We start from the raw sequence: 13,356 nt of genomic DNA, 5'->3' as shown, positions 1-13,356 counted from the left end.
GGGGGGGTGTTACTGTAATCCATAGGAGGACCCAGAAGAAAATCTTTGGGAACCACTGATTTATAAGATGCCATAAGTTCAGCTGTTGTTCTCACCACCATCACTGCTCTCTTCAACATCTCCAGCTTCTTCATCCTGGTCCAGGTTGAGGTCCTGGGGCAGATCCATGGCTTCGGGTTCGGGTCTCTTTTCCTGCTCACCATGATAGGGGTCCACCTCATTCTCATCAAACTCCCTCTAGAAACCAACAAAATCAAAGCTCAGACAGCACATAGAGGGCTATACCTCATTCAGTTAGACTGAATGTCTAATGAATTATCATTATTATCAATCAAGGTGAGAGAGAAACAGCATTTCAATTATCAAATATGTCCTGTCTATTTAGTGAAGTGACTATAAAAATCATTTGCATTCTTAAATCATTTGAAATGTGATGAGGTTGGAACACTGGATTTGCCTCTTGGTATTATTCATAATGATATTGATTGGATTGTAAATTGGGTGAAATTTTGCTAGTATTGCATTTAAAAATGTTTCTTACATTTTTAAATGTTTTTAATCATTTATTACATTAGTTTATTTGTGGCTCTTCCTTAGTTATATGGGGTAAGTTCTTATATCTGTTCAATCTTCTTTAAAAAACTTTCACTTGATTAAAAAAATAAGAGTTTCAACATTAATAAAGTGATAATCAGCTTTACTTAGCTATCTTGCCTGGAGAAATCTAAAACTAGAAAACTCTGCATAGATAATTACTTTAGATTAGTCATTAGATTTTCCTAATTGTTTCCAAGAATGATTTAAAAACTGCATCTCTTCTGACTTTCATTTGTATTACACACTTAAGTTAGTAATACATTCCAACTCTTTTCATCTGAGGAGAATTTCAACTCCTTTACATTGTCTATTTAAAATAAATCACTGATATGACAAAAAATATTTTACCAGCTGAACATTTTGCTATTGCAAAAGACCCCTAAAATGAAAGGCCTGGCATTACTAATAGAAATGAAAATTGCCTGCCAGTTTTCATGCTAGAGTTTAAAACTAAAATCATTTTATCATTTTGCATAAAATCAAGGAAATCATGGACAACCCTGACCATCCTCTTTATGAGACCGTCATCGGAAAACAGAGTCTCTTTAGTCAAGGGCTTCTTCAGATTAGCTGTAAAGCGGACCGCTACAGGAGATCTTTCCTGCCCACAGCCATCACCATCTATAATAACTCCTTGATTTAAATGAGCTACCCCAACATTTAATTTCCCTTTGGGATAAATAAAGTATTTTTGAATTTGAATTGAATTGATGATGAGAAAGGACAAAATTACAGCCATTTTGGTTAAATCTTGTAAATGACTTAGGTGTGACATCACACAATATAAAGAAGTCTGTGTTGTGTTGAGCTGTGTTGAGCTTAGCTACTACTGCACCAAATTTTAGCTCAATATTTATGAAACTGACTGAGTTAAACCCATTTTTGTGTTTTCTAAGATCGATTAGCTGTGGTAGCTAACTTGATTTGGCTTGACTCGAGAAGTTAATGACTTGTACATTTACATTTCATGATTACTTCGTGAAAGTTTCATTCAAAATCCATTCCATTGTTCAAGAGATATTCTGCTAAAAGACAGACAAATGAACACACAAATACCCACCAAATCATAAAAATAATAATAATTTAAAAAAAAATAAATCACATTAACAGTTACTGAATATATGATTTGCAAACTTACAACAATTAGCTGTTAAATCTATTAGTTTTACGGCATATCTAACAAGGTTGAGTCAAGTCCTCTGGATTGACGGGTTCCTCCTTTTCACTTGGTGGCTGACTAGAGTCCTGTTTGGGTTACTTATTATAAGAAACCTAAACAGGGACAGTGGTCATTCTGTATGATGTGGGAGTTTCAGAAAAACAGAGATGTTTATTCTCTAAACATGATGTCCCAGTGGCTTTCAAACCCCAAAATACATTACAGCAAAAAACGGTTTATCCAAAAGACCTGGTCCCGTGAAACCCCCTGGGAATATTGTTGTATGCTGTTAAGTGCCAGGAGGACTGTGATCGGCTATACATCCATTTTCTTCCACTTATCCGGGGTCGGGTCACGGGGGTAGCAGCCTAAGCAGAGAGGCCCAGACTTCCTTCTCCCCAGCAAGTTGGGCCAGCTCCTCGGGGGAAATCCCATGGTGTTCCCAGGCCAGCCAAGAAACATAGTCTCTCCAGCGTGTCCTGGGTCTTCCCCTGGGTCTCCTCCCAGTGGGACGTGCCTGGAACACCTCACCAGGGATGCTTCCAGGAGGCATCCTAACCAGATGCCCAAGCCACCTCAACTGGCTCCTCTCGATGTGGAGGAGCAGCGGCTCTACTCTGAGTCCCTCCCAATTGACAGAGCTTCTCAATCTATCTCTAAAAGAGAGGAAACTCATTTCAGCCGCTTGTATCTGTGATCTTGTTCTTTCGGTCCCTACCTAAAGCTCGTGACCATAGATGAGGGTAGGAATGTAGATCGACCAGTAAATCGAGAGCTTCACCTTTTAACTCAGCTCTCTTTTCAGCATGACAGATCGGTACAGCGCCTGCATCACTGCAGACACAGCATCAATCCGCCTGTCAATCTCCCGCTTCATTTTTTCCTCATTCGTGAAGAAGATCCCGAGATACTTAAACTCATCCATTTGGGGCCGGACATCTTCCCAGACCCGGAGAAGGCACTCTACCCTTTTCCGGCTCAAGACCATGGTCTCGGATTTGGAGGCACCGATTCTCATCCCGGCCGTTTCACACATGGCTGCGAACCACTCCAGTGAAAGCTGGAGATCACAATTTAATAAAGCCAGTAGTACCACATCATCTGCAAAAAGCTGAGATGTGACTCTAAGGCCGCTAAAACAAAATTTTTTCCATAAAAGTTATGAACAGAATCTGTGACAAAGGGCAACCTTGGCGGAGTCAAATCTGACTTACTGCTGGCAATGCGGACCAAGCTCTGACACCGGTCATATAGGGACCTAACAGCCCGTATCAAAGGGCCTGGTACACCATACTCCCGGAGCACCCCCCACAGGCCTCCCTGAGGGATACAGTCAAATGCCTTCTCCAAGTCCACAAAACACATGTAGACTGGTTGGGCGAACCCCCATGCACCCTCAAGGACCCTGCTGAGGGTGTAAAGCTGGTCCAGTGTTCCACGACCAGGACGAAAACAAAACTGCTCTTCCTGAATCCGAGATTCAACTATCCGACAAACCCTCCTCTCCAGAACCCTGAACAAACCTTACCAGGGATGCTTAGGAGTGTGATCCCTCTGTAGTTGGAACACACTCTGCAGTCCCTCTTTTTAAATAGAGGGACCACCACCCCGGTCTGCCAATCCAGGGGGACTGCCCCCGATGTCTACGCGATATTGCAGAGCCACTGTTTGGTATTGTTCACAATCCTTTTTTAAACATTTCTTTTCATTTTTTCAGTTGTGTACAGTCTGTCTGAAAAATGCTGATTTTGTATCTTCTGCTTTTATCATTGCTCTTTGTGTCCTGTTGTTGCTGCCTCTTGACCTGGTTGTCATTGTAAATAAATGATTCTGAATTTACTTACCTATTAATATAATAGTTATTTATTATTATTATTATTTGTTAAATGAATGTGTATTACTATTATTTTTATTATTAAAACAACAGTGTATATCTGTGAACTTGTATGATAGAGTACATCTAAAATTGGGCTCATCTTACACACAAAAAATCCTAATTTTGTAAGTCCTCAGCATTGTTTACATAGCCCTGTGTCTTTAAGATTACTTGAGCAAAATGGTGTTGCGTTCAGCGCACATCGGCCCATGTCTTTAGAGCGGCATATCATGTCTGAAGAATATACATCATTGGTGCTGTCTATAAGACTGAGTTTTCTTGCAGCTTCTCAGACTGAAAAAGCCATTTGGATAAAAGATGAAATGTTTCAACATAGAAGAACCCGTCCACAGGACTTTACTCAACCTTGTTAGATTTATCTACTTGGATTATTGAGCATGCATCAGGACATTTTATGGCATACCTTTCACCCTAACACCCCCTCTCCCAAAACAAAATCAGCCCACAGTAGTTTTGACAAGCTCCCCTGCCCCCTTTACCTCATCTCCTTGTTCATGAATCTTCTCTTTCTCATCTTCACACATTTGTTCATCTTTGTCCTGTTTCTTCTTGTCTTCATTGGAGTCCACTGTGTCCAAGTTATCGTCTTTGGCAACCAGCTCTGATTCACCCTTACAGATTTATACCCAACAGAAAATTAAGATTCAAGCCAAAATTGTTTGAACAACAAATTAGAATAAATTTAGTACAAATAAATGTACATTCTAACTGATGCTCAACATTGGGGCAGCTTTAGCAACCCCACTGCCAAAGATAAAACTTCAGCTATATAAATGAGAATGTGAGTATGTGCTGTATATATTGTGCAAAGTATTTACGTAATAGTATGCACTGGGTGACTCTGTGTGTGAATAAGAAACAATGTATATCACTTTGCAGAACCTGGGGAAATTAAAAAGGTTAAATATAAGTTTTTTCTTCCATTTAATGTCTGAGTTCAATTTATGATGTCCCAATCTCTTGTGTAAAAAACCTAAAAACATACCTGATCCATGCCTTGTCCAGACTCCTCCTCACTTCCTGCCTCCTCATCGTCATCCCCCCACATTCTTTCATCCAGAACATCTGTTTGACCTTGTCCCAGGTCTCCCATCTTTTTGTCCAGGTCCTCTTCATCCTCTTCACATGACTCCTCATTGTCACCTACAAATGTTCAGAATGAGAAAAGCCAACCATGTTTAAACACAAAGAGCTATTTCTGAACATGATCTATAAAAAGTGATTCTCACAGGGCCCACGGTGTATCAAACAGAATCTATAAACAGTGCTGATAACTGAACAAGCGAAGAAGCAAACAGGATATTTAAACACAGGATATTAAAAGAGCCAACATTTTAAACAGAGTTACAAACTGTTTATAAATTCAGTTCATTGTGGTGCTCTGACCATCATTCACTTTGAGACTTACGATGATACTTTGCTTATGGTATTACACTGATGAAATTTCTTAATTTTGTTGATGCAAACTGTTTTCTTGGTTCTGTTCTAAATGAAAATGACTAAATGTGAAAGTAACTCAAAGTTTTCAAACATGGCACAAAAGACATTATCATTATTTGTTGAGTTGTGAAGGCAGGCAACAGCTTCCCATGACCCCAGACTTGAACAAATGGAAAAAGAAATTGGATAGATGGATGTTTATCTTTGTAAAGGCCTTTGCACATTCCATGAGAAGTCAAGAAGTCGGCACTCATTCACTTGGTTGCAGGGCAAAAATCGCATCATTTTTGTTTGCGTAGGTGCTTCGTCTGCCCCATCGCAACACAAGGCCCTGATCAAACTTTTTCGCACAGGGGTATGCGCCAAGTATTGTGTGATTGATCATAAGTTGTTCTGGGTGTGTTCATGCTGAAAAGCCAGTGAGCTTCATTAGAATCATTTTACTTCTAATGCTCCGCTGAGAAGCATCTGGCCGAGACTGTTACAAAATGCAGCCGTCTTTACAATTGTTCCAGGAAAACGTATACACCTATGAACTTAAAAAGACTGTGCAGACATACAGGCAGCTCTTTCTAGCTGTGACTGTCTCAGTTGGTTTAATAAACATGTCTGGTCGAGATAAGGGAAGCAAAACCCTGTACAAGGACAGGAGGGTTGAGAAGCCTGCAGGGAGAAACCTGTTGTAACACTGTAGGAGCTTCCCGGGAGTTCTGAGCCGAGTGTTTTGTTGATTATGAAAGGTGTGTGCGAAAACAAACAGCTTGCAACCATGTGACTGCTAACCGACTTCTTGACTTCTTATGAAGTATGCCAGAGCGTTAAGCCTGTCTCCAGCTCCTAACAAAACCAGTTCTTTTTCTCTTGGGTTGTTTTTTTATGCTAGAGTCAATGGTTTCAATGATGAAAACAGAAAGAACCAGTGCCAAGCAAGCTCCAGTCCTAATATAGCTCTAGAACAAGTTTGGTAGATTGCCTTTCATTGAACTGACCTGCTTCATTCTCATCCCCATCATGCATTTGGCCATTGAAGTCTTCTGACATTTCAATGGCATCGTCTTCTGGCTTAACGTTTCCCTTGTCCTGATCGTCTTCATTCACCTGACCCTCCTGAAATGTGTCCTCAACCTCAAGGATAAAAAAGAACAATTTCATAAGAGAATTAGAAAATCCATTGTGTACACAGACGGCATTAACATACCAAAAACAAAACCTGTGTACAAACATACTGTATTTCACTAAAGTATCTGAGTCTGAGTATCTGAGTCTCATCAGTCTAGATTGTTTATTTTTATAGTATTTTGTAGCATTCCAATGTGTTATGTTTTTGTAAATGCTTTTATAACAGTGCTTGCCTTTAAATATTTTGAAAGCACTTGCTTTTAAATGACTACATTATGTTTTTATTTTTTGCATGTTTGCACCAAGGGAGGAGGAAAGTGCTCCAATTTGGTTGTGCTAGTACACAAAGTGCAACTGTACAATGAGAATAAAGATCTATCTTTCTTCGGGAGAGACTCAGAGTAGAGTCACTGTTCCTCCACATAAAGATGAGCCAGTTAAGGTGGTTCAGGCATCTGGTAAGGATGCTCCCTGGATGCCTCCTTAAGGACGTGTTTCGGGCATGTCCATCTGGGAGGAAACACCGGGTAAGACCCAGGTCACGATGAAGAGACTGTCTCTCAGGTGGCCTGTGAACAACTTGGAATTCTGCCTGAAGAGCTAGAAGAAGCAGCTGTGCAAAGAGATGCCTGGGCCTCTCTGCTCAAGCTGCTGCCCCCGCAACCCAACTCTGGAACAAGAGGCAGATAATGAATAGAGTGGCAGAAGTTTGCAGTCTTGCCAACAAATTTTCTCTCAAAATAATTGCAGAGTTGTCGTGGGTGTCTCAAACGCTTCTTGAACCCTTCTCAATTTAGCTTCCTTAATTCTAGTGCTACAGCTGTATTTTGGCACCTGCACAGGAGCTCTGCTTTAACAGAAAACATGTATGGGTCTACAAACAAAGCTGATGATAAATAATTATTGTTAAAAAAATGATGTAAGTCTTGCAACTCATGCACACACAAAAAAGTTGTGATTGTCAAAAATTAGCAGCATAAAACATGGCTGCATGGCCCAGTAAAAGGTGGTATCTTACTGGGCTGTGACTAGTTGTCAATAAAGCACTTTTTACCTATACAACTGTCTTTACTTTGACAGTAAAGATGAATAGAGCGCAAATGACAACAGCAGTACACCATCTTATTGTGATAGAGTTTTATGGGTTAAAATCTTCAGTTTTTGCTCTGACAGAGCTCTGTGTCAACACACAATTCACTGCTCACAAACACTCAGAATTCAGTGAGAGCGCAACTGAACATTCAACCATTTTCTGGCAATTCTGAATGACCAACTTTTCAACCGTCACAGCTCAGTGATATACGACCTTAGTACAATTAGTTTTAGGATGCATGTTAGTTGATAGCTGATCAATGACATAAGAATTAGCTGCCCTTTGAGTATGATAGAAACAAAATTTAATTCAACAGTGACACTTAAAAGCTCAGGATGAAGAACTTTTTTGTTATGAAACCAGTCTGAGCCATGGTATGAGCTCTCATCAGAAACTTGAAGACTTTACCTGTATGTTAAAACAGAACTAAAGGACATGTATGAATGAATACTGTATACAGCCCTGTGGTAAATTATTTAAAGATAAAAGAAAAACAGGACTTGAGTAAGGCAGATTAATGGAAATGTTTCTTTACAAATTCTAAATTCTATAAATTCTTTGGACTAACATTTTTTTCCACACTTCCTCATATTACTCGAGAAAGCAGCATCAGTTTATTCCCTGTGTCATAATTAGATTGGATCGCTTTAATGAGACCACATTCAAATTTTTACCGATGACAGCCAGGACAGATTTGTCCTGGCCACGTTCCATTGACAGAAATGCATCGTGGCAATGGAGAACTTTAATCCCTGTTAATTGTACTCTGTACACATTATAACTCCGTAAGTGCTGAAGCCCCCAAGACCACACTTGTTTATTCTGTTCCAGTGGTCAAATTGGGAGGACCTAAATTACAAAAAGATTTACCGTTTACTTACAGTAATGATTCTTCTCTCTGTGTGTGGACAGTATATATATTACAGTCCTCTGTACCACAGATCAGGCTACCTACACTTGCACAGCTTTGCTTATAGCTTTAGCTTACAATTGGTGATGCAGAGAACTGATAGGTTTTTAAGAAGTGCGATTAACTACAAAAAATGACGGTATGCTAAGGACAAAAATTTGGAAGTGCCAGTATTGAGTACCAGAAAGTACCGGCCGACTTCAAGCACTGTTCACTTCTCAAATATATCTAAAGAAACCAGGACCTTCCTTACTTGATCTTCACTCTCAATTTTGTCACTGACGTCTTTGGTGCCATCACCCTCTCCAATACCACCGTTCTCGAAGTCATGAAATTCAGTAGCACCATCTCCGGCAGTCATCAGCTCCTGAGGCAGGCAGAAACCCTGAGGACAACATCAAAACAACTAGTTAGCTTTCCCTATTGACAACACAATGTGCTGAATGCATCTTTCTTTCTTCTGTTCACTTTTAATTTGCAAATCGTGTATCATCCATACCTTCTGAGCAAGCTCAGTAAAGATGCTGGCCAGGACAGACAACAGTTTGCCAGTGCTCCTATGTACTCCAAGTGACACAGCCAGGTAGTACCGCACTAGGTCCAAGTAAATCCAGAGTAGAGGCTCAACACGGACCAACATCCTGCACGCCCTGTTTACCCCCTGAGCCACAAAAGACATATAAACATCAGTAGACAACATTAAACATGAAAATAAGCTTTGGAAATGGTAACTTTGTTATCACAAACTGACGGCTCTCCTGACACATTATGGCTTAAAAATAGCCTCCAGACACTAGAACCCCGTTGAGACCTGGCACTAACATTCATCTGGAGTGAACTGACTGACCTTAGATAGCGCTAAATACATAACTGAGCACTTCCAATAGGCACTGAAGATCTCTATCCAGACCAGAGTTAGCTTATCTGCCGACTGACAAAAGTATTTTTTTATTTATTAAACCTTTATTTAACCAGATAAAAAAAAACCATTTAGATCAAGAACACTTTCACAAGGGTGACCTGACCAAGAAAGGCAGCAGCACACGTCACGATAGACAAGACAAGTAAACAGAAATAACAAAAATAGACATCAGAAATATACAAACGCCAGTAATTTGACAATGAAGGGCAGTAGTTGTGACAATACTAACTTAAAAACAGGTGCAGATTGGCTTCTGATTAGAATGCCTCCTGGACGCCTCCCTTCAGAGATTTTTCGGGCATGTAGCACCGGAAAGAGACCTCAGGGCAGACCCAGAACTTGCTGAAGAGATTATGTACCCTCTCTGGCCTGGGAATGCCTTGGAATCCCCCAGGAGGAGCTGGAGAGTGTCACTGAGGAAAAGGATGTCTGGGTTTCTCTCCTGAACCTGCCTCCTCCGCAACACGACCACAGATAAGCAGTGGAAGATGGATGGATGGATGGATTTGAATATTGAACTAATTTTACACAATATGGGAGTGTTAGAGCAAAATGAACCTCTGGATTGTGGCATTAAATTTTTCAGATCTGTTTGTCTTAACCTAAACAGCAGCAAGAATTTTATTCTGATTTATTATTAACAATTTTCTAAAACACACAAGGAATATTTGTCTCTGGTTATAATTGTGGAAACAATGTTTTCCCATTATAAGCTTTATTTTGTCACTTTCCATTATTAGGCTACAACCTGCTGTGCTTTATAAATGAAATTTCAAGGGGAGAAATGTTTTTCCCCTGTAACTTTATTTGTTGGATCGGTGTATTTTGAGTGGAAAAAGCTTGAAATAACCAGTGGAATGCCCTTTTATCATGTAAACAAATTCAGAGACCGAAGCAGAAACTCTGAGTTGACAAAGCAACATCAGAACTACCGTTGTAGAATCTGTTTACTCTTAGTACTTTTAAGTTTTGTCAAACCAGGCTAAGGGAAATAAGCCCTGGGCTCTCACGCAAAAAACAGGGCCTGAAACTTGTGCATGTCACTTTCCACGCAAAGTTTGTGATCTATAAAACACAAACTTTACACGGTTGAAAATACCAACTCTGACCCATGCGTATGCTCATTTTTGAGAAAGGAGAAGCGGGCTACACAGATGGTGAAGTGGGGAATTGAAGCCATGCTCCATGATGATTCCTCTCAGATATTTAATTTCACTCCATAATCAAACTTTGATCTTAGATCGACTTTATAAGCTTTCAAAACAGTAGTATTATTTATGCTAACTGCTGGTGAGCCATAAAGACCTTTCAAATAAAAAACAGCCTTTAAGTCAACTTAAATCTTAAATAAAAGTTCACACAACATTTCAAAGTTTTCTCCCCATCACATCCCTCTCCCTGAATGATCACCAGGGTGATGTGTACCACAGATTAACACACTAGGGGACAGTGGCTCCCCCCTCAGACTCTGCCTCCTAAACCCCTTACCAAACCCTCAGAGCGCAGAGGCGGCACGCTTTAATAACACGCTCATACCCGTGCCCGCTCCCTCGTGGGGGCGCGCCCGCTCAGTTTTTGGCAGAACCATTACTTTTCGGCACGACACCGGCCATCCTTCCTTCAAATGGTGTCAGTTCGGGTACGCCCTTACCCCCACCTGTGGCTGACATGCTCTGGCTGTGGCCTCCACCCTAAAATCGGCCATGGTCCTTTCTGTCCCACTCACTGAATTAACAGTCGTAACAATGGGTTGCCACTCACAACACTTCCTTTTTATTTATAATGCCACTACTGTGGCTCCCAAAAATGATATTTTTCTGTTCTCCACTTCATCACAAGCACATCAATTTCTTTCTGCCTCTGTGTAATGTTGTTTCTTTGCACTTTTGTCTGTGGTTGCAATTGGTAACCATGAAATAACATTGATCAGCTGGCTCATTGAAATACAGATAAACATTCATGAGGTGCTTTGCATTGACCTTTTATGGTTGAATGTGGGCGTGTGGAGGGCAGAACCTGAGGCGGAACCATGTGCACAAACTTTTAGGTACAGGTGTGCTTTATAAATGGAAATTGCTTGCTGGTCTGTGTACGCATGGTTTTATAAATCTGAATTTTTTGGCGTATGCCATTTTTGCCTTTTGGGCGTATGTACACTTTTAGTATAAATCCTATGCAATGTTTTATAAATGAGACCCCTGGTTTGTTGAACTTGCTTTGTTGTATACCCCTCTCTGACAGGAGTCTCTGTGTCAGACAGCTCATTGCTCACTGATATTGATATGATATGGCCGCATGTTTATCTGCATGCAGATAGGCCAACTAAGACTTGATCACTCCAGAACTCAACAATATCCAGTGTGAAACAAGTTCATACTTCAACATGTGAGTTTTATGTTTTATAGATGCAGTGTGTGCAGGTCATACCTCCATCTCTAATGTCTGACAGGAGTCTCTGTGGCTTCTTAGACGGCTCAGCAACCTCTTTATCCCATCACTAACGTCACCCACAGACAAAGTCATTAAATCTCCTTCTAGCTCCACTTCCACAAGTTGAGTCAGGTGACTAGGCTTTAGCAGGCTGTCCTCCTTCTCTTCTGCACCTTCTGAAATGACAAATATTAAAAAACAAGAAAAATAAATATTTATGTTTTTAGAAAAAATGTTATGTCCTTTCCAATTTAAACTTTTTGTCAGTGTGACCGAAAGAGTACTTTTAGGTTGATGGAACTCTTTAAGATAAACCCTTTCTGTGTTTTATGAAATACATCAATTGAACAGAAGTTGTAGTAAACATTTAAAATAAATGGAAAAGTGTTCAGACCATAACTTCAATGTGAACATTTTCAACTCTGCTGTACTGATATACTGACATATTTTATGAAATACTACAATTGGTCTAGACTAGAAGTGAAGATTAACTGATTTGTATTGATTCACAAACACGCACAATGCAACTACATCAGTCAAGCAGGTGTGAACCAATGCGATTCTGGGATACATTTAATTGTATTGGGCTGTTATGTCTGTTACGTTTGAACCAGTAAAATCTGATTTGAGGGTGTGTTCATATCAAGGGTCCAGCATCACATTTTGTGGGTGCAGATTCTGGCTCCAAAAATTCAACATGACAGAACTCCAAAAATATGACATTTTAAACAGCGGAAGGAAGCTGAGACACTTTGTTCATCTTTATTAATGTTGATGGATTAACGATTGCGTTGAATTGTGATTAAGGCGAAATTGTATTGCGACTAATGGCTAAACTGCATTGGGATTAGGGGCTGAATCACATCAGTTTTTGCTATTCATGTATCTTGAATGATTCAAATTATTGGCAGTGTGAACGAAATACACATCGTATTGACCACTGACCAGAGATGCACGACCTGAGACTTAACTACCCCAAAACCAAGATTATTAATCTGTCATTTCAGGAAAATTACAAATCCATGGCATACCAGAAATACTTCAAGAACTGTTTTACAAAAACATATAGAAAATAACTGGTGTGACATTTTAATTTTTTTTTTACTTTAAGCCAGAATTCTGTAACTATTACTGATTAAAGACACCTCCAGACTCTCAGTGATAGGGTTGGGCATTGTTTGAATTTGAATTTGGATTCTGGTTTCTAACGATTCTTGATTCTGATTCTTTTAAGAGACAATATATGCTACAACCTTGGCACTATTCAATTTGTTACACCTACAGCTTTCTCTTGGATGCAATGGTGAATAGAGTAGCACATTGCAGAGACTGGTCAACTGCCTGGCTAAAGTTAGCAATTTCAGGTTGTTAATATAGTAGGGCTGCAACAACCAATCGATAAAATTGATAAAATTCGATAATTAAAAGCGTTGGCAACAAAATTCATTATTGATATGTGTCGCGCAATTTATGCGTCACTAACGTTGTCGCGGAAACGGTGACGTCAACCGCAGCGCGTTTGTCCGCTCCGTAAAAGAAAAAAAACAAAACAAAACAAAACACTCTGTCCGCTCCGTATGATGATGAAGAAGCTACGGCTCCTCTTCCTCACTGCAAACTTTCTTTCTGCTACTCTATTACCGTTTTGGGGGGCATGTTTTACTCACTGCAGGTTAGAATCTGCTGAATAGGGTTTTGTGTTTAGTCTTAAAGTTGTTAAGCAGCAGAACTAGCTCTGTGAGCTCTGTTAGCAGCAGTTAGCATACAGGAAACTGCACGCTGCTTTCAG

The 13,356-nt window shown here is 40.0% G+C and overlaps 1 protein-coding gene across 2 annotated transcripts in view; it reads right to left on the bottom strand.

The window, feature by feature from the left end:
• mdn1 (midasin AAA ATPase 1) overlaps positions 1-13,356 on the bottom strand; it is a 206,600-nt gene that overhangs the window by 20,640 nt on the left and 172,604 nt on the right. For both annotated transcript variants that reach the window (XM_017437728.3, XM_037980849.1), the window contains 7 exons: positions 11,565-11,743; positions 8,715-8,876; positions 8,469-8,600; positions 6,083-6,218; positions 4,639-4,796; positions 4,133-4,264; positions 96-237 (listed from right to left, as the gene is read on the bottom strand). In XM_017437728.3, the coding sequence (XP_017293217.1) occupies positions 96-237; positions 4,133-4,264; positions 4,639-4,796; positions 6,083-6,218; positions 8,469-8,600; positions 8,715-8,876; positions 11,565-11,743 (1,041 nt within the window). The remainder of the gene's footprint in view (positions 1-95; positions 238-4,132; positions 4,265-4,638; positions 4,797-6,082; positions 6,219-8,468; positions 8,601-8,714; positions 8,877-11,564; positions 11,744-13,356) is intronic.

The sequence above is a fragment of the Kryptolebias marmoratus genome, linkage group LG17, assembly GCF_001649575.2.
Source record: "Kryptolebias marmoratus isolate JLee-2015 linkage group LG17, ASM164957v2, whole genome shotgun sequence".
Lineage (NCBI taxonomy): Eukaryota > Metazoa > Chordata > Actinopteri > Cyprinodontiformes > Rivulidae > Kryptolebias > Kryptolebias marmoratus.
This window is presented reverse-complemented; position numbering and strand designations above follow the sequence as displayed.